Source organism: Labrus mixtus, chromosome 21, assembly GCF_963584025.1.
Source record: "Labrus mixtus chromosome 21, fLabMix1.1, whole genome shotgun sequence".
In the NCBI taxonomy this organism is placed as follows: domain Eukaryota; kingdom Metazoa; phylum Chordata; class Actinopteri; order Labriformes; family Labridae; genus Labrus; species Labrus mixtus.
The window spans coordinates 23,572,993-23,595,031 of record NC_083632.1 but is presented as its reverse complement, the minus strand read 5'-3'; the positions used below and the strand labels follow the sequence as shown (position 1 = coordinate 23,595,031).

Below are 22,039 nucleotides of genomic sequence, written 5' to 3'. Positions count from 1 at the left end.
ACTCCAGCGCAGAGTCTTTGAAGTGGAGTGGCAGCTGAGGCCTGAGCGAGTGAGTGTGTGAGAGGATGTATACAATAACGCCAGCATACCATCCTCGCTCAAGATGAGTCGGCAGAGGGAAAGTAAACAGGCGGGGTTCCCCAAGAGGCCGTCGTTTTGACCAGGCGACTGTGCTAAGAGGGGCTCAAGCTGTTTATTTTTACACAAGACCTCAATGTCGTTTGAAGTGCCCTCTGTGCTTTGACCTCCTTTTCCCCCAAACCCTGCTATTGCCTTCCACCTAAACACACTGCTACAATCACACATCCATCCTCTACGGAGCTGTCGCCTACAGCTCACTAATTATCAGTCGGTTGGGTTTCACTGTGCCCCTGCCCTCATCTCAGCAGCAAGGTAAAGGTAGCGCTCAAGCACGATCACTCTTACAGTAAGAGAAATGTCTGATATATGTTTGAGGGAGGGAAATACTTATAGTCTGATCTTGACTTTTTTGTTGGCTCATGACATTGCTGATCAAAGTAGCTAATCAGGCCTTCTAAAAGCAAAATAACATGAACATTTACAATCTGATCCAATACTTTGAAACTTAAAAAAAGTGAGGCAATATTGATGAGTTAGCACTAGAGGTTTCAGTAACACTTACAATAAGGTTCACAAACTGTACAGAGTTACTGAGGAACGAATGAGGAACTAACTAATGATTACTTCATAGAGAACGAAAGTGAGGCATCATACTGGGTTGTTACTCAGTACTGAATTAGTAGCTTATTGTAAAGTGCCATCATAAATAAAGTTTCTTCATTCCCAACACTGATGCCAATACCAGAACTTGTGTATCAAATAAATATACCAAATATCAATTCATTTCCAGTACATTCCAAAAGTCAAGTCATTATTTAACAGCAGTAGACCTACATGGAAAGACAGAAACCCCCTAACATTGAAGCCAACTCTACAGACAGTTCTTCTTCACTAATACAAAAATGTACTGGTCTGTGGTAGCAAAAGTCATAGTGGAAACACTATGCTGTGTGAGCTGCTGTCCTGATTGGAGCAGAGAAGAAGAAGCAAAACAAGTTGACTTTTCGCTAATAAAATAGCATTTTAGGTGATATTAGTTCGACCAACTCTTGTGACAACATTGTTAGTTCTTTGTTTGTCCAATTACAGGGGGAAGAATCTGAAGGTGGCCATTCCAATTGGCTATTTGCCTTGTCAGAGGCAGGACTTGTGTTGAAAATCAAAGATATTTGGGTTGTGTTAGAGGCTGCTAGTAGCTTTCTTTACATTTTCCTTTTGTCAGTACTTCCAATTGATATTTTAGAAATACAACTTCTTTCTGAGCCCTTAAAAATTAAGCTCAGAAAATGTATTTGTTGCCACTCTGTTGAGTTACTTTTCAAAGTCATTTAATTTGTATGCAGAAATGTAATATATTTTAGATGCTTAACTGTTCTTATGTAAGATAAATATAATCAGTGCAGGTAGGTGTCCACATAAAACCAGTTTGGCCTATCTGGTCAAGAAAATCTAGCTGCGCCACAGTCCCAATAATCACGGTTTAATGTTGATTTAATTTTCATTTCATAATACAATGTTCTCCAACTATACACCATGTTGAGTTGTATAGTAGAGCAGACAGCTGCTCTGTTGTCTTTAGCAAAGGATTCTTCTACAGCTGTGTCTGAGCTTTCAAAGATGACAGGGAAAGGTTCTTTGTGTTTCTGATTCACAGGAACCTAAAACTGCTCTGCCAATGAAGACAGATCTGTGTTTCTGCCACCATTTTTATAGAATCTGCATCCAGCTCAGTTTAGAGATGTGGAGCAGTGAGGGTAAAAGGATTTGAGCTTGTATAGCGCTAACCACTCACACACTGCTGGCAGAGGCTGCATCAGAAGTGTCCATCAGAAGTAACATTCACACTCCGCAGACGAAGCAGCAGGACATGTGGCTTCAGGAGCCGGGGATCGAACCTGACCTTCTGGTTAAGATACGACCGATCCTACCAACTGAGCCACAGCCTGCCCCCAGCAGTCACTTATTCTCTGTGCTCCCCTCTATAAGTAAGTCAAAATGTATTTATATAGCACTTTACAAAGTGCTTCACAAATTAAAGCAATCAAACAATTCATCCAGAGAGAACATGTTAAACAAGGCAAAGTTAAGATCAGGAAACCACAAAAAAAAGAAACACAAAAAAAATGACTAACTTACTCCACTCTGCAATATTGTAGATTTCCTGCAAATATGAAAACTCATCATTATCGGGCATGTCTTTAGTTGTTCAATCCTCTCCAAATGGACATTGCTCGGTAACACATATTGTAGTGGTGACATGCTGCAGTGGTTGGACAACACTAAGGTAATGTTTGTAAGTCTGCTCAGTACAAGTTTGGTCAGCCTTGATTAAAAAAAAATTTACAGAAGGATTCATCACACAGCTGATCTAACACTTTTAACATTAAATCATATTTTAACATTCAAATGAAGGCCTGTATAATATAGAAACAAGCGAATACTTCAGTTGTTTAGTGTGTTTTTTAAAGCAACCAAAAGAGACAGGCCTGTTTAATGACGTTAGGGTAAAATGAATTGAAATGTGTACATAACAAGGTGAAGTTATGTCAGCTTTTGTACTGTTTAAAACATCTCTGCCTCTCAGGACTCAAACAGACCTCTACATGGGACAGGGGGTCATTAATTACTTCTGATACTACCTCTAGTATTATGAGGACAAAAAAGAGGATGAAAACGTTAGGTCTATTTGTGGGGAAATCGAGGTTTTTCAAGTACTCAGCCACAAGAGGGCGCCATTCCTCCACTGAAAACCAGGCGGGGGGTTTCCCTCCAGACAAGGTAAGCATCCCCTCAATGCACTGAACTGCAAGGGCGCCCACCAGCAGGAGTGCCAAAATAATGAAGCGAGGAAAAAAGCCGTAGTCTGACATTTTCTCCAGGGTGTCCGCCGCAGGGAACCCAGCGCCGGGAGCCCCGGGCTTTCAACACAGGGACCACAGAGGCTTGTTATGCAGACAAAATCAGCAGACTTATCCAAGTGCAACAACTCTAAAGGACCGAGGAGAGCTCCCCGCCTGAATCCCATCTGACAGCAAGTGAGTGTGTTGCCGGTTGTTGGTGCTGCTTTCTTTCATCCTGTCTTTAACGCAGTCCAGTCTCTCCCAGTGGTAATTGGAGAGATAATCGACATAGATCAGTGGCTGGCTTGCGGGGTTCCTTTATTTCACACAAATGCAAATTGGCCCCTTTGTGCCAAAGTGCGTGAACATGGACGATATTGTCTCTGTGTTAAAACGATTCAATACTGTACGTGTTTCATAAACGCATGGCTGACTGAACAATAACTAAGTTTCCTGTCGTGTTAGGCCTACACTGAACTTAAGACTCTTCTGTGCATTGCATTCAAGAAAAAAAATCGTTGGATCAAAATACTGAATGCCTGCTGTTATTGTTATAATTGTTCTTCTTTCTCAAACGTCTCTGTGTAAACACGAGCATTTGAATAGAGAACACAGGAAAGTTAACAATAAAAGTGTGTCCAAAGAGCCTTTTCCAGAGGGAGAAATTACAAGAACAAATGATCAGTTATAAAACTAATTTAGATTCATGTTAATCCTAGGAACACATTATTTTATGGTCTGATTAACCTGAGAAAATCTTTAACACAGAAGAGAGAGATTACCATTCAGATAATTAAAAGATTAAAGTAATTGTAGAAGAGACAAAAAAATGAGTAATAAAGAGAAAAAGAGGCTAATGGCAGGTAGATGTGTTAAAAGTATTTGAGGAGAAAATGTGTCAGTGTTCCTCGAGTTAATCCTCTATACACTGAACAATAACTCGTCATTTACCCTGGCTCGAGTTTAATTTAATTGATTAATTTAATGAATTTAGCCCATGTTTGATGAAGCTGGCACCACTTTTCCCTCTGGTGTTTAAAGCAATTAATTGGCACTATCGTATTCATTGTTTGTGCCCCAGTGCTCCGCTGACTGGCTGCAGGTGTGCTCTCAAACACGAGCAGGAATGAGGTTAAAGCTAATTATTTAAAAATGATCCACGGGTTTGAACACGATTTAAACGGTCTTTGTTTGATACGAATTACTGGAATAAAAGGACCAAAGCGCAGCTCGATCCCGGGCCGAGCCGAGCCGGGCTGGGCCGGGCTGTTCACCCCAGCGGATGGTACAGTAAATACAGGAGGAATGTTGATCAGCTTACAGAGGTACTCGGAGTTTGATCGGCCGTGATGCTTGTATTATGAGCCAGCGGACCGGAAGTTAGGCTGCACCTGCAATAACACGAAGCAGCACGGCGCGGGCACCTATAAATGAAGGGATATTGTAAAGCGGATTGAGGCCGTCCTCTCGGTTCTGCTGCTCTTGTTTAACATATAGAACATGTGTTTATGAGCATTTACAACATTTATACTTCTGGGGCTTAGATGTGCTCGATCAAGACTTTTTCCAAAACTAAAACAATTAGAGCCTCAATAAAGTTAAATCCCTTGTTATTTTTCAAACTACTTTGTGTTGATGAATGTCAATATTAATGGAAGTGTGAATAAAGTTGTTTATATATAACAGTTTTTTATTCAAAATTCTCCGTGGCAGTGAGAGCACTGCCCTCTCCGGTGCGCCTTTACGCACACAACCCCCGGCATCTATACAACATTACAAACATTTACCACGACACAGAACATAAAGGGGTATAGCCATATGAATGTAGTTAATGGGTTAATATATTTGTGTCATGGCAGGGGGCGCAGGGCCACGTTTTCTGTCACAAAACGATCCTCTCCATCCATCCACACACCCACAAACACGGACAGAATGCAAAACCCTGAATCATAACTATGATTTATATAGTTTCATATTAGTGTTATCATTACATATTCATGAAAACATCTAAATCCATTATTTCTGCAGCCTTAGTTGACGCACAGGCACACGCTAATAAATCCAACATGTGCCGGACTATTATTAGGATTAATAAGTTATAAGATTCAGCATCTGCCTCTTGTTTCTGCGGCCCCGGAGCCCCGCCAGCTCTACTCTGTTCCAACAGGTTCAACGTTGTGTTCTCATTACGACCTCCATATGGCTGCCTGTGAACACAGCGAGCCATGGGGCATTTAGAGCAGGCAGCACAGTGAGAATCAGTCCGTAAAGCGGCGGAGGTATTTGTTGTAAAAGTGAAACCAGTTGTGTTGTTTGAGGGGAAATGCCTTGAACCAAGTGGTAGTTTGCGTAAGTATTTATTTTCCTTTGCGCTTTTTGGCTGAGCAACTTCACTTTGCGCATCACCAAATGACATTAAAATATGAGCTCAAGTTGACAAATGGCACAGAGAGCTTTTGGATAGAATCTCTCTCTCTCCCTCCCTCTCGCTCTAGCTCTGTCTCTCTTTCCCTCTCGCGCATTCACGGTTGGGAAAATCTGGGTTTGATTTTAATGGGGAGTAGCCTACCCGGGGCACGCTTTACAACCTTTGGATGTACTGGACGGTTCTCAGTTGGTGTGAGCTGCGGGCGCGGATGGGTGCAGGAGTCCATCTCCTCTTGGTGTTGCCTCACTTTTGTCTCAAAGCGTTTTTCATTCCCTTAAACATCTCAACGAGACGAGTGCTAGACACGAGACACTTTTCGGCGTTTTTAAAGGACAATTTCTGACTGAAGAGAATCTAAAAGCTGATTTGTGTGGATGTCAGGGGTCGTCCTATCAGATTCGCAGACGCAACAATCGCGATTTAACACGGGGTAAGTTTGAAACTTGTGGACCACTGTGGCCGTTGAGTTTTTAATTCAGTGTTTTTTGAGTGGATGGCAGATTTCCATTTTACGCACCACTTCTCTTAAAAGAGCGAGTGACTCAGGAGGTGTTCATTACCTGCCATTTGTTTTAAATCAAGACAATGACTGTCATTACTTGATTATAGGCTGTGGTCGCGATGTCAGGGGGGATCAGAGAGGCGGACACCACAGGCAGGTGTCACCCTCCTCGGTTTACAACTGGCTAAAGGAGAGAGAAAAACAACCCGCACTGAGGATTTAATACAGGGTACAAGAGGTGAGCTATGAAGCAAGTGAGCTTTTAAACGCGACTTGAGAGCCAGAGCCAAGTGCGGATGCCAAAGCAAGCAGCGCGCTGCTCGGTTCCCGTCTTCCTCGCCACTGAACTCGCCAAGTCTCCCAATGCGTTTGTCACTTCTAATATTTTCCTTTTCCTGTGCCCTGCCACCACGTGCGCATTGAAGAATACGAGTGTAAAACTAAATATTTGTTTCATCTCTGAAGTTTGATGTTAATGGATTCTTTAGAGGAATAATGAGAACACTGTCAGTCCTCTCCACGTTACGTCTGTGCGTTATTGAGGATTAAAGTGAGAAGCTTAATGTGACACTGTTGCTCATTGTAGCTAAGGTGTGACAGGAAACAATAAGACGAGCTCCTCCCTCTTTCAGCTCATCCTCTCCCTGCTCACAAGCAGCAACAAGCCTGGAAGTGAAAGTAAGAGTCCCATACAGGTTGCTTATCTTAACTGCTCCAATAGACTTAAAGTATGCCCCTATCGCACCCTGAAACAGTGTCAGCTACTTGACCTACTTCTCACTCTCACCACCAATGACTGGAAACAGTCCATGAAGAAGGCCTCTGAATCCTCTGTGTTCACTGAGGTCAGAGAGAATCTAAGGAGAGTGAACTGAAGACACGTTTGAGTTAAAGGAATCTGCTGAAGTGTGGTGGTGTTCATCTGGAGCGGGGACACAGTTTCCCTGTTTTTGCAAATTAATCACCATTATTTAATTGCATCACACCCCGCTTCCATCAATAACAGAGTGAGGGAGGTACAGCCAGGGGCTGAAGGCACATGATGTGGAAGCTAATCCAAAGCAACATAGTGCAGATTGTAGTCATTCTCTGGAGAGTGTGCTCACTTGTAGTGAAAAGCAGAAAAGGATTGAGATGGAGAAAGCTGTGGAAGAATGTTCTTCTTCTGCTTTAAACAGCATTCCTCACATCTCCTGGCTTTGTCAATCTGAATACGTAAAGTTTTCTGTTTTTACTGGGTGTAACCATCCATTCCCTCTTTGGGTCAATCTTTTGTTATCATTTCTTAATCCTTTGTTATTTTGAACAAATGATGTTAAGTAGATTTAAAAAAGAAAAGAAAAAGAAGCTCAACCCTGAAGTCAGAGAACCGACTAATCGCCTTTCATATTACAGCTGTTTGTCAAAGCTGTAACATTGGGCTCTTGCACCTAACTTCACACCTAAAATGACTTCCTATTTTATGAATTGTTATAAATGTAATTATTTAAAATAAATTGTTTTTTTCCCTTTCTGGGGGTTCGCCCTCTCTTTGATCAGTTTACACCAGAAGATGAAATCCCCTCTCCTCACTTCAGAGCAGAGAGTGAAGACAAAGTGCTGTCTGACCACTCACTTACCCACCCGTGTGTTTTCTTTTTGTGTGTGTGCTTACCTTTCCTGTTAAAATACCTGTCATTCATCAGCATGACACCCAAGATGTCTCTCACTGTGGGAAGCTCATCCAAGGGCTCACATGCTTCATCCTGCCACTCCCTGCACCCTGCCAGGCTCGCATGTGTCAGCCACACATTTCCTCCAGATGCAAAGGGATATGTGTGTGTGTGTGTGTGTGTGTGTGTGTGTGTGTGTGTGTGTGTGTGTGTGTGTGTGTGTGTGTGTGTGAGGTCCACGTATGTGTCCATGCCCAATGAATACCTATCGCTATGCTTTTATTTCTTCAATACAAAAAGGAGACATCCGTCATATTCATGTTGAACTCGGGGGTTATCAGACAAAATTGTAACCAAAATCATCCATTTACTATCTACAGTATCTGTGATCAGTTATCAATAGACAGACAATGAGTTGATGTATTATCGGCTCGTTCAGTTCTGTTCAAGGTTAAAGATCATATGAGCAAAGTAATACAATCATCAACACGTCAGTTATATCAATATGTAAGAATTATAAATGTGTCAGAGTCCATGAAGTTCCCTAAACCTTCCCAAAGTATTCTTTTTGAACTAAATCACAAAGTTTTGTTTCCTACAGTTTTATACAAGATTTATTTTTGGGCTTTTTATACCTTTAATGGAGAGATAGGACAGAGGATAGAGTCGGAAATCAGGGAGAGAGAGAGTGGGGAACGACATGCGGGAAAGAGGCCACAGGTGGGATGTGAGCCCGGGCCGCCTGCTTCAGACGACAGCGTCCATACATGGGGCGCGCACTAACCACTGCGCCACCAGCACCCCAAAAAAATAACTTTTTATAATAACTTTTTTATAAATAACTTATTTAAACCAAAGTCACAGATTTTTCTTTACACTAGACTGAGGCTTTTTGGATGCAGCACCCAAAAGGACACGATGGGATATGTTGTTGAGTTCTCCTTTCATTCATTTTAGCTACATTCTCACATTTTAATATGAAATGAATGGAAGGACATGGTTTTGTTTAGCTGCGTCTTTGTGCACAGAGCAGTGCAGAAGTGGAGTGTAAACTTTGCTAACTGACTCTCTAAATGACATATTTAGCCGTGAAGATGGTTGAGAAGTGCTTCACCCTGAGAAGCTTTACTTTAGATCTGATGATTGCTCTGCTGCTCCCTGTGATAGCTGTCAGTGAAATCAGCTAAATGACGATACAACCTGACAGTTTGAGGCTTTCACAACGTTAAAAAAGTCTATTGTGATTAACTCTGCAGCTGACAGTCCTGTTAGCAGACCAGCAGCTCGTATGTGCAGGGACTGTATAACTGAATTGAGCTCTCTCTCCGGTTGTGATGAAATCTGATGTACGTATAAACACAACAAAGATGGTAGACGGCAGTCAGGAAGGGTTCTTTCAATCAAGATGTTAAGATGGTCGAGGGCCATGTGGCCAGTGATTGACAGACGTCACCATCCAATCCTAATTAGTCCTTAACTTGGACTCTTTTGAAGTTGTTTAAACAACATTTAAGACATGAAGGTTTCTTCTCTGTTTAACTCTGAGACTGTTGATCTTTAGGCACACATTATGGTGGAGGGAGAATTGGTAAGAGATAGGGAGAAAAGGGAGTTGTCTGATGACTCAGAATCTTTGGCATCCTTTACATTCATGTGTGATTAAACTGTTCCTCTTCCAGAGAGCAGAATGTTTGTCCATCAACAACGTGTGTGTTTTTAAGTATAGTGTACAGAACCTGCGAGTATTCAAAGCACTTAATAAAATGATTTGTGTTTTTTTTCCCTCTGAGTTCAAAGTGGGTCGTTGCTTTCGGCTGTGGGGTAGAGGTTGCTCTTGTGCAATGGAAAAAAAAGTGACAGTTTTCCTGTTAGGGGGGCTTTTTTGTTGTTGTTGGGAAAACCGCAACTCTGCCTACCACAGCCAGCCTTCAAAGGGTTTTAAAAGAGTGCTCACCTCACCTCTCCTTAAATCCTTCCATCTCTCCAAACGAGCTACTTCCTCTCACATCCAGGTACGCCTCACCTGCCTCTCCCTGACCACTGCTGTCCAACCACACAGCTGCTAGGCATGCATCAGGGTTACGCTGGAGTCCATGGGAAATGTTCAATCAAGAAGCCTGCAGTCCACTTTGGCAACCTTAACCTCAGCTTTTTATCTTTGTCTTTATCGTCTGTCTAATGCTGCTGCATGGTCATCATCCAGTGACAGACTTCGAGAGGGAATACGCTCACCCATCCCAGGGTCGGGGTGTCTTCCCTTTTTCTCAGGCTCATCTTGACAGCACATGTAGGGGAATCATTCTTGTATTTGAAAGCAGATCACAGTTTGACATAGGAAGCTATAAATTGTTGAACTCTAATCCCTTCCCTCTTAAGTCCATCTCTATGTCAGTAAAAAATCTCAGACAGAGCACGACTTTATCCTCCCTCCTTCTACAGTTAATTTGTGGGTAAGTTACTGTGGACCAAGCTTTTAGGAGCTTTTACTAAGTAGCTGCTTCTTGTTATTTTCAGTGACACCACAAAACAATCCCTTTATCCTAAAATGACTTTCAAATGGAAAATATTCTTGGGGGCTTCTTTTGTTTCAAGATTATCTTTTACAGAATTATTATTGAACCATTGCTGTTTCATAATTTTTTGAAGAAATCTCATCTCTAAACTTCTCTTCAAACTTTATTGCATTTTAGCTAAATAAGTTCAAACAAATCACTTCTTCTTCGAATCTTTATGTTTGTGTCTTTTGCCCCTCGCAGATGAACCCTGTTTAACCCTGAGTCTAAGTGAGTCACTTTTGCCCTTAACTTTCTGCCTGCTCATGTCCTTTCCCCTCCCTACGCCTTCTCATTTTCTCACCAAACACACTGACCTCACAGAAGACTTCATTAACAGAAAAACACCCCACAATTTGTCCCATCAGCATTTCTCTCTTGCTTTTGTCTACAAGTGCATTAACATGGAGTGCAAGTAGCTTAGCACAACTTCCTGCCTGTGAATCTGTGAGAACCGGCCTGACCTCATATTCCACCTCGCGCTGTCTGTCTTCTCTCCTCCTGGTCGGTTCTGGATCAGGTTCTGTTGATTTAAAGAACTGCTGTAGGACTCAGGGCCAGCCGTGTGGGCTGGGCAACAGAAGCTGCTGCATTCCTCCACTGGGCGTTCTGTCTTTCTCCCGCCAGTGTCTCTTTCTGCCAGATGCAAAGATGGAAAGGTAGTGATTAATTCACAAATGTGTTTTATGTTACACTTTTGAGGCTCTTGCGGCTGTGGCTCAGTTGGTAGAGTTGTCGCCTCTCAACCGGAAGGTTGAGGGTTAGGGTTAGGAAGGTTGAGGGTTCAATCCCCAGCTGATCAACATGTCTGATGTGTCCTTGGGCAAGACACTTAACCCTGAATTGCTCCCTCTGCTTCAGTGGTGGTGTATGAATGGGATTAGTTACTTCTGATGGTCATTTCACAGACCAGCCACTACCATCAGTGTGTGAATGGGTGGGTGTGACATGCAGTGTAAAAGCACTTTGAGTCGTCAGAAGACTAGAAAAGCGCTATATAAGCTCAAGTCCATTTACTATTTGTTTCACCTTACAAACAACTGAAGCCTGCACGTCAGATTCTACCATTAGTAACCTAGTAACTAGTTCAGGTGCAGCAGTTTGTTCTTGTATTTATGCACAGGTGAATGTGTACAGTTTTGCTGTACTTCGATTTAAAAAAATTTGAAACCATGGAAACTTTATGGACACAACCTTTCTGACTCAAAGGAAGCCTCTGAGCAGACATAGGCAAGCTTTAAAAATGTGTCAGTGATCCCCATTACTAATGACGCTCTCAGCTGTGAGAGTTGACCCCCTCCTGCCCTCGGCCCTCCCTGCTTCCCCTCCCCTCCTTCTCAATCCCTAATGAATGCCAGCAAGAAACTGAAGAGAAGCCTACACCCCCTCACACACAAACACACACCCTCACACAAACACACACCCTCACATGCACGCTTGCATAAACAGCAGGATCGTCATCACCAGTGCGGAGACGGCTATCATCAAGTAGAATTCACCAATGTGACCCCTGTTACCTGAGGCCTGTCAGTCATGTTGATTCATCTGGACATGTTTGTTAATCTATTCAATAAATATGTGAAAGATTGTAAGGTTATTAATTCCAAAGAGGCAATTACATAATCAGTTGATTCAGTCTATTGAAATTCAGTTTTTACAAAACATAGATTTGTTGTTTTACATTTTAAAGTCATGTATTTGACAAACATGTCATATCGGTTTATTTCACTTTCTCAAACTCTGCAATCTGTGTACAGGAGGATCTGTGACTTTGTTGCTGCTTACGGTGTTCTTTTATATTCACACACTTCATCTCTCCATAATGATAATGAGAGTGGAGGTGGCCCTGTTGTTAGCCAATTAAAAAGTCCTCTACGCTTCTGGGCAGCCACTAATAACCCCACCAGGGATTACAGTACAGCAGGCTGCAGGGACAGCAGGACACCCATTTGGGCCTCAGCTTGCTGTCATCCCAGAGCAGTAACCCAGTAGACCTCCATTCACTCCCAATCTTAGAGGGGCCACAGCGCCAGCTCTCTAGAGCAGCGTGAAAGGCTCCCACAAAGTGGCTCAGCTGTCCCTCTACTATCTCCACCTCCCACCGCGCCCTCCTCTGCACCAAAACCAAATAAAGCCTCTCAGCAACTTCTGTTTTCCTAATCTGTGAACTCTGACAGAGGCGCCCACGCTTGAAAGAGAGACAACTCAACATGGGATGATCTCCCGGTGACAGGGAGAAGCTGAAAAAACGTTGCTGAAACCAAGACCACCCTGTTGTCTTCCTGTTTCTGTCTCCTTCTCTTTCTTTCTCTCTTTGTCTTTCCCTCTGTTGCTTATCTTTCTTTTTCATTTAATTTCTATTGACCTCCATCATCCACCTTCTCTAATTGGACTGTCACTGTTTTATTCAAATCATTAAATCCTTTCCGATTGGCCCGAGTAATCCCAACTTTTTATACAGGGTGCTCCCACTCTGAAAGCCTCATCATTTTATTCTTACTGTGCCCATAACACTAATGGACAATTTAACACTGCAGTAGCAAGGCCACCGGGGATTGTTGCACGACAGCACAAGTACATTTTCCTTGCCATTAATCCAAGGAGGAATGTTGCTGTGATGAATCGGCTATGCAGTTAGTATTTGTCTCTGCACTACAAGCAGCAATTCACTTGGAAATGGCTTTGCTGCCACAGGAGCCGTTTGTCTTCTAACACACCAGATGGTGGTAGGTGTTTGTGCTGGGGGGTCAGGTTCAACTTTGGATCTGCACTCTGTGAAAATAATAACAATAGTGCAGCAAGTACCACGGACACAACTCTATCTGTATGCTTTATATGAAACTTCAGAAAGCAGAATTTCAGTGTATTGTTCATTGTCTTCTTCCCATGAGACTCAGACATGGGCCTGCAGCTGTTGCTACTTCAACCACATTTAATGAAAGACAATGTCTTCCTCCACCCAGGAGAACTTGTGGCTTGTTAAGCACAGTGTCAGTGCTGAAGGCAGAGGACTTTCTCGCTTAAACAGATTGTAATATTTTTAAAGGTCAGCCAGCTACATCATAGCGCTGACATCCTGGCAATGATTACTGATCCAAAAGGATTATGTGGAACTGGCTCGCATTTTGTAGTTTTCATAGCAATAAGGAATAAGTCACAGGTATTTAATAAAGAACAGCTATTTACAAGATCCATCTTTTCAGGGCTTTTTCATAGAACTGTTCACAGTTGCTCCAAGGCTAGCATCAATTTCAGAGGGCACAGAGTAGAATTAAAAAGTCGTGTCACTGTTCTCTCTCTGTTTAAGCTAAAGGCTCATCTGACAGACTCGCCTGACAGCACCAGACCCTGGAAAAATCTACCAGCAGGCCCGGTAGCACACGGACCGCACCATATTTAGTCAGCCAGAGTCCAGACACAGACCAATGCAGTCCTCCACCTTAATCTGTCTCCCCTCTGTTTCTCCCTCCATCCCTCTCATTTATAATGTCCTTCCTTCCACTCCCTCTTTCCATCTCTGTCACTTTCCCTCTCTCTCCCACTGCTTCCATTCATATCTGTCCTCGCTCGTTCTCCCTCAAGTCATTTCTGCTTTATCACTGTCGAGCCCCTCTCTGTTCCTCTCCCCCTCACATGCCCCTTTCCCCTTCTTATACTGTAAATCAACGTTCCCTGTGCCTGTTCATCCTCATTTCTATTCTTTACAGCATATCACATATTTTTCAGCTTGGTTTTCATTTGTTATAACTTTTCTAACTTTGCCAATCAACTCACAGTAATCCCCTCTTTCCATCTTTTTTTCATGTTCCCTCACCTTTCAATTTCCAGCCCCTCTCTTCCTTACCACTTGGTTTCTCTCAAAGCCTCCCTGCTGTCTTTTTTCTCGGTTAAACATGCTGCTGATGGAAGCTTATCCTGGATGCTAATGAGTTGCTAATTCTATCAGTCGCCTGTCCATGCCCTCCCCAGTGGGTGTCAGGCCTGCCAGCTTTACCAGGTCCAGCCTTTTGATGGAGTGCCTTGGCTGATGAACTCCTGCCTGTGTGCACACTTTAACCTCATTGTCCTCAGACACATGATCAATGTCCCTATCTGTCCTGGCAAGGTCCACCCTACCTCCAGTCATGAGCCAGCCTGTTCTCTGCAATTTATTTTATGATGGAAATTGCAAAAGCAGGGTATTTAATAAGGTCTTCACATTTCTTAAAGTGGTGTCTTCGACCTCTATATTTCAGGGTATACAAATGTCTCTTTATTCCAAGTGTTGTTGGAAATGGACTCAAAAGAAGTGAATTTGGTGTAGTTTACTTGCTATTTATCAGATTGACATAAGTTGCAGTTGTACTCCCACATCGGCCATATTTCTTCATTGGTTTCCTGCTCTGTGTAATTCCCTCAACCTATTTTCCTTTAGCATACAATCCTTACTTAAGGAGAGACCAAATGGCCAGGTTTAAGCACTTGAACACACACGAGTGGTCCTATTTACCAGGCCACTGGTCTCTTTACTTGGGGGTGCTAGCTTTAGACCTCTCACATAAGAAAAGAACCAAAGTCTTGTTTTTCCGACTCCATTTAAATCTGTCTGTCTGCCTTTCCAGCTTGACTGAAGTGGATACAGAGGCACCCTTTTGTTCTACCAAGATGAAGAGGGATGCTGGGGTATAAGAGAGATGGGGGGGGGGGTAAGGGGAGGTGGGTGTGATTCATGGTAATTTAATAAATACCTCCGAAAGAGGGTTGGGTGCCTTCTCAACCCATCAGCTGTCTTAGAATAGGGCTCTTAAGATTTGACACCCAGTGAAGTAAAAAGGGGATTAACAAGAAAAGCCTCAGGCATACCTCTTTCTCTGTAGTTTTTATTTTTCTAAAGCTTTCTCCATGTGCCCCTCAATCTTTCTCTCCTAAGGACCAAGCGGCCCCCTTGTCTCACTGTGAGCGTTTGAATGATGTCATCCAGGTACCTATCTTGACAAAGAGATTTAAAAAGCCTTGAAAGACTCTTATACCCTTAGTTCTTCTCATACAAAGTACAATCCTAAAAAGCTATCACTTCTGTGGAATTTTCTGGATCAGTGAATGGACACAAGGCTGCTTTCTCTCGAGTCAGCAATGTGTAACAATAGTGTTGCAACGGTTGATTTCCCTTTGAATTCCCACAGAAATCAGTATGATCTCAAACACAGAGCCTTGTCCTTGTATACAAGATAGTTTCCTTGTCTTGCAGGACACACTCTTGAAGCAATGGTTTGACCAGGGTCACACGCGGTCCACTGGTCTGCAGCATCACCAGGGATTATAGGGTAACTTCTGCCATGCTGCTCGAGCATGACCAGGAGGCTTGGCCAGTTTTGACCTGAATGGAAGTACTGAATGGGAGGCCGGCATTGAAATTCAGGAAGCAGTCACTCAGAGCTACTAATGTCTCTCTTTAAATGGTCACATCCTTTTTACTTGTGGCCCCCCGTCTTACTGTCTTATTCTTTGACAGGATTTTACTCAATGAAAACATTAACTCGTGATTGTACAGCTCAACAGATGACGAATGCAGACTTTTATTTAGTTTTGGCAGATGCACAAACATATTTTATATGGTAGAATTCATTTGTTTTGTATATTAATATCCTTTTATGGTTAAAGAAATATGTCTTTGGCATTGACTTTTTTTGTTCTCTCTCTTACAGGAAGGTCCAGTCTGAAGTGAGGGGTCACTGAGCTCAGACACTCTCCCTCTATTGACCCAAAACTACACTATTCTACACACACACAGGGGATTATCAAAACACACACAGAAGAATCTCCACAACCACACATTCACATTTCACCCAAAAACTTTTGGGTACGCACACAGTCATCTGTGCATAAACACATACACACCTTCACACGCAGGCCCTCTGAGCAGGATGGAGGAACCCTGGAGGTGCCTGCTGGGCCTGTGCCTTCTGGCATGCTCAGCCTCCACCCACAGTGCCATCAATCCCTTCGCAGGACAGCAAACCCCTCCAGACCCTTGCTATGATGACACAGGTGCAGCCCGCCGCTGTATTCCCGAGTTTATAAACGCGGCCTTCGGCAAAGAGGTGATGGTGTCGAGCGTCTGCGGTCGACCGCCATCCCGCTCCTGTAGTGTGGTGGAGCGGGGCGATGATAGACCGTCTGTACGCACTTGCCAAATCTGTGATGCAGCTGACCCACGCCGTGCCCATCCTGCTTCCTACCTCACTGACCTCAACTCAGCCCACAACCTTACGTGCTGGCAGTCGGAGAATCTGAACACCTCGCCGTACAACGTGACTTTGACACTTTCACTAGGCAAAAAGTTTGAAATCACTTACGTCAGCCTACAGTTTTGTTCACCAAGACCTGAATCTTTGGCCATTTACAAGAGCATGGACTACGGCAAGACCTGGATGCCCTACCAGTTCTACTCCTCACAATGCCGCCGCATGTACAATAAGCCCAACAAAGCGACCATTACCAAGCAGAACGAGCAGGAGGCTCTGTGCACAGATGGACACACTGACCTCTACCCACTTTCTGGAGGACTCATTGCCTTCAGTACTCTGGATGGACGACCCTCTGGCAAGGACTTTGACAACAGCCCAGTTCTCCAGGACTGGGTGACTGTCACAGATATCCGTGTGGTCTTCAGCCGGCCCCAGCTACCCCGGGAACTGGCACTGGGGGCTGGAAGCAACAGCGGAGGGAGGGACGATGATCCAACAGCAGTGACATCAACTTTGCCAACTTATTTCTATGCAGTGGGAGACTTCCAGGTGGGCGGGAGGTGTAAATGCAATGGACACGGCTCACGCTGTGTGAAAGATAAAGAAGGCAAACTGGTGTGTGACTGCAAGCACAACACAGAGGGACCTGAATGTGACCGCTGTAAGCCCTTCCACTACGACCGGCCATGGCAGAGGGCCAACGCCCGCGAGGCCAATGAGTGTCTACGTGAGTTTTTTCCTCATATGTCATTTCTCATGTGCATTTAATGTGTTTAACCTCGTCTGCTGATAGAATAACTGTATGTTTTTTTAGGACAACAGATTTTTGATCACTCTTATTCTCAGTTTTTTCAAACTTCTCAGTTCCTCACCAGTTCCTTTGAATAAGGGAGGTATGTTTCCCCCCAAAATCTCCTCAGTACATCTTATTTTTGGTAAGAGGAATGGAGTAAGGGAATGGTTTGACAGAGGATTAAACCATATTTCACGTCTCATCTTGTCATCTGATACAAACATGACATTTTAACTCAAGTGGCATGTTAGAACTCAGAAATATTTGAAGAACCTGGTTATTTATTTCTTTCTTGGACAGAATCATGACCTTTTCACCACCCTTTTCCAGGATATGAAGACAGCAATTAAAACACAGGCCAACAAACTTAAAATACACACACACACACACACACACTCTGGGAAATAGAGGGGGAAGTGGAAAAGGAGATATTTAACCATGTTGACCTGTGTTTGACTGTCATTGGGGTAATTAAGAATGTAGCCAGAACTCACCGGAATGGTTTGTGTTTATACAGGTGAGGAGTTCTGGTAGCACATAGTGGTTTAGCCCGCAACTTTGGCAGTGTCTCTTAAAACACAAGCACATTCTTTCCTTGCATTTCCCCTCAGCTCTTTCTATTTACTATTCCTTTACATGGAAACATGCCTTCTTTCCATAAAATCATGTTTTCTGGACTTATCTATGAAAATGCTCTTCTCACAAGCAAGTCTAAACAGTGGATGACAACGACTCGAGTCATTGGCACACTGCTACTGATAAGTCATCCAAGAATGTTATTTGGCAATGTTTGCCTTTACCTCAGGACATGCTCTGTGAAAGTCATCCAGACATGCTCTGAAAGCTTGCCAATGAAAATTAAAGCAATTTCTGTAGCAGTGTTTGTTGATATAAATGGATTACCTTTTTTATTGGATTAGGCTTTTATATGATAGCGGAGGTTTTGATGTGATATTTAGCACATTTAGTCATTCCATGACTGTACATTACAAAAGGTTTTCCACACATGCCATGGGTTTTTGGCAGAAAGTGTTTCTCTCCTATGTGTATATTGGTTGTAATTTTGACATACATTTTTATTAGCATTAGGGGGTACTTCATTCAGGTCATTTTGCTTGGAATAAAAAATGGTCTGAGTATGGAAATAATCTCATATTAGAAACCACTGTCCCCGTTTTAACCTTTCTCCATAATGAAACAAAATTACACAGAAGAAAATAACAGGAGCAAAACATAAAAAAATCATTGTATATTTTTCAAACATGCTATAACTGTCCAATGAGCTGGCCTGAGTTCATATTTAGTATAGAACACTGTTTTAAGGAGACAGAGAATGAGAATGACAGAGCCAGAAGAGTTTGGCCATTTTAGCATTAGCCTGGCAAACAAATCAAGGTTTCTCTGTACTCCTATACCTGCCAAGCCAACACTACCTTACTTTGGCTTCTAATCTGTCCTTGACACCTTCAGTTACTCAAGTCATACAAGCACACACATATGCACCTAGCCCCTTCTAAAACAATATCCTGTTAATCCCTCAGTGAGTTCAGAATCATACTTTAACACAAACTCTCTTTCAAATGTCCCGTAGCTGTTTCCGAAATGTTACACCCGCTTCCCGTAGACCTCTTCTCAGTGGGACTGATATGTCACTTCTATCCACGATTCCTGGACTAAACAGCCCCGCTACTCTGGCCAACTCTGATGACCTAATCCCAGTGTTGATACACGGCAGTCAAAGCCTATTGCAAGTTGCACGCTATACCTGATCACACATCCGGACATGCCAAATGTCAGTCCCAGATGTCTCTAATTCCTTGTTCCAAAAGTCTTGCTTAGAGCTTATTCCAGTAGAAATTGTTCCAGAATATCCTCAAAGCAGCAAGAGGGGCTTTAAAATCCTCTCCAGTGTGTATTTAAGCCCATTCTTAAAATGCTCCCACCCCTTGTTGATTTGCTTTTCTTTCTGACACAGTGCACAAATGGGGACGGGCTTGCATTGCGAGCCCTGAGGCACGCCGCTGTGATAGAGAGTAGTTAGTATTTAGACTAGGACTGTGTGCAAGAGTGGCAAGCTGCAGAGCCAAGGAGTCCCTTAGGTGTTACCAGAGCCTTCATGAGACCCTCTGGGTGTTTGGGTTGGATGTAGGGTCTGAGGGGCTGGGCTGAGGTCATGATCCTTTGTGAGGTGGTGACAAGGTTAAATTGACAGGGAGATGGCTTGTGGGTAATGAGGAATTCAGCATGGGCAGATGTAGAGCCAAATCAATAGCAGTTTCACACCCAGCATCTGAGCCAGTCAGACAAATGATGTGCATGGAAGATTTAACCATGTTAGATTATTGTTGGGATGATTTGAAAGATTTTGTGAGTTTTCCCTGCACTTTGAGCAGCCTTAAATTAAAGCACCTGGAAAACCAAATGAACCCTTGACTTCTAATTATGAATTTCAAGTCTTATCAGCATAATAGTAAATGTCTTAAAATGTTTAAAATTAGTTTTAATCCTTATTTTGAAATATTGGTCTGAAAACTTCTAAAAGCTTTCTGACATTTTGTTTGAATTGGTCGTTTTTGCTTGGATACTTAATATGAAAGTTATGAAATTAATTCCAGGACCAAGTATAGGAATTGTTACACTGTTACACAGCACATCAGTTACAACCTAGCACCAGCGATGCTTTTTAACAGCAATGTCTGAAGTTGAAAGCAGTTGATGTCAACTGTCAGCAGTAGTAGTTAAGCTCTGTATTAAATATCATAATTATTGCCATTATTAATCGCCTTCACTCATAGCTTTTGGAACAGAAAGAACATCTCAGCTAACATTTTATGTGAATGCTAACTGCTAACAATGATAAGGATATGGCTAATGGTTTAAACAGTGAATTGTTCTGTGAACAGGGGTTTCTAAAAGTTAAAATGTATTTTGAAGGTGATTGATGATGAAATTATATATGTGCATTTTTACTAGATCAAGCCAAATTTCAAGGGGCTTTAGATCAGCATAGGAATATTATTGTCTTGAAAAGTTTGATTTTTCGCTTGTCTTTTCTAAATGTTTGCCATGCGTCGCACCAAGATTACTCTCTGCACTCTTGGCAAGCTCATGAACTGTCTCCAAACACAGCTTTGACCAACCACGTCCATCTGCCGCCTCCCTCTCCATAAATTCTGCCTCAAGACATCAGTTTACAAATCTGTGCTCTGACAGTCAGAGAGGGCAGTCTAGTACAGGAGCATGTCTGTTTGTATTGAGAGAGACATGATGGAAAAAGCTGTGATTTATCTGCCTACAGTTTAAGCCACAGGACAGAATGAGGAAACATATGGATAAAAAGTATTTAGTTACTGGTTGTGATGGAGTATTGGCCTTTCTGCTGGCATGGTCCATGCAGTAATGTATATACTTCATTCTCACTTAAAAATGTGAGACAGTATATCATGCCATAATCGTGTCTGCCAAAGTCACTTTATAAGATGAAGAGGCTTCTTGTAGAATCAACTACAATGTGAAATGCTTAGTAGATGATAACTTATGGTAGTATTTGAGCTCTCTGGTCTGACGCCATCTTGGCCTTGTTTGGTTGTGTCACCAAGCTGTTTGATTCTTCAGCCCCTCATTTGGACGGAGCCTGCAGGAAGTCCAGAGTACCGCTCTGGGAGGCTACGAGCCCAGGGCTAGACACCATCTATCCCTAATGGATCAGCCGAGCCAGGTCTGTTCCCCGAGTTTGCCAAGCACAGTGGTATGCATTCATTGCATTAAATACAGAGGTCACTTGAAGGCCGTTAGCCAATTTAACTGATTTGCCAGAATTCCAATGAGCTGTGGTTGGAAGATCTGGGTGTTCCTGTTCTTTGGGTGTGGTGTTGTATATAGTGGCTAATGAGGGGTATGGTGTTAATCTTTTTGCATAAGAAGGAGTTTCCTTTTAAATCAAATCAATCAACCTTCATTTTATACTCTCATTGTCCATTCGCCACCTGAAGGAAAGTCGCACACATTTGTCCTTGTCACAATCTAAATAAAACGTATTGTTGGGGCTTGTGGTTATTTGGTGCTTTTCCTGCATTTAGGGCAAATTATTGGCAGAAAAATTGGGGTATTTGACAAATGGGGGAGAGCAACATGATCTAGATGAGTTGAATGTGTCTATGTGTGTGGCAGCCAGGAACACATGCTCTTTTTATATCTCATTCTCTCTTTAATCATTTTTCTTTCCAACAAGTGGCAGATGGTTGTATTTTTTTGCTAATTAGAATTTCAAAATAGGCCTCCATCCTTTCACACCAGCTCCCCCCACCCCTCCACATCCCCTTGCAAGAGCAAGTAGAGGTCAGGCCCATGTTTCAGACCTAGAGCAGATTAGTGGAGGCACTTTTAGGCCTGGTTTTGAGAAAATACTTCACACCACAGAGGACAATATGGCACATGTCATTTGTAATTTTTGATTGAGTTTCTAAATTGTTACAAGTGGAACAGGATTTTGAGTGTTTTGTTTTTGCAAAACAATGTTATTTGCTGTTTGGTTACAAAGCTCACCTCACTATATTGTTTTGAATATACTATATTGAAGACAGAAGTTTAGTCCTCTGGTCAGCTGAAATGAAGCTGTCTGTCCCTAGAGGGCAACATGATGTGAAGCTCAGCGAGATGCCAAATATAGAGTGGTGGGGATGAAAAAAGCCAGGGCTGCTGTAACATTACTGCATATATGTGCCATGTTTCTACTTACACTAATTGACTTAAAGACACTCCCACTCCTTCCACCTCTGCTGCCTGCCGCTGGAGGCTAATGGGGAACCAACACTTCAATTACTCACACAAATGAGCAGGAGATGTTTGTTCATGTGAAGGGGGGCTGCTGAGCAAAAGAAAGTGATTTTGAAAAAAGAAAACCTTCTGTGTTTTCCAATAATTACACCAGTAAGGAATGTTGTTCTAAAATCAACAACCCTATG

The 22,039-nt window shown here is 42.7% G+C and overlaps 1 protein-coding gene across 3 annotated transcripts in view; it reads left to right on the top strand.

Annotated features, from left to right (window-relative positions):
- Positions 1 to 2,926: 2,926 nt before the first annotated feature.
- The window catches only part of ntn2 (netrin 2), a 39,818-nt gene continuing 20,705 nt past the window's right edge, over positions 2,927 to 22,039 (top strand). Inside the window, exons 1-2 of one of the 3 annotated variants that reach the window (XM_061027574.1) lie at positions 2,927 to 3,116; positions 15,740 to 17,009. In XM_061027574.1, coding sequence (XP_060883557.1) covers positions 15,959 to 17,009 — 1,051 coding nt within the window. In that variant the 5' untranslated portion in view covers positions 2,927 to 3,116; positions 15,740 to 15,958. Of the gene's footprint in view, positions 3,117 to 5,161; positions 5,271 to 5,444; positions 5,780 to 15,739; positions 17,010 to 22,039 lie in introns of those variants that run through there. The other 2 variants (XM_061027575.1, XM_061027572.1) reach the window with 2 other exon arrangements.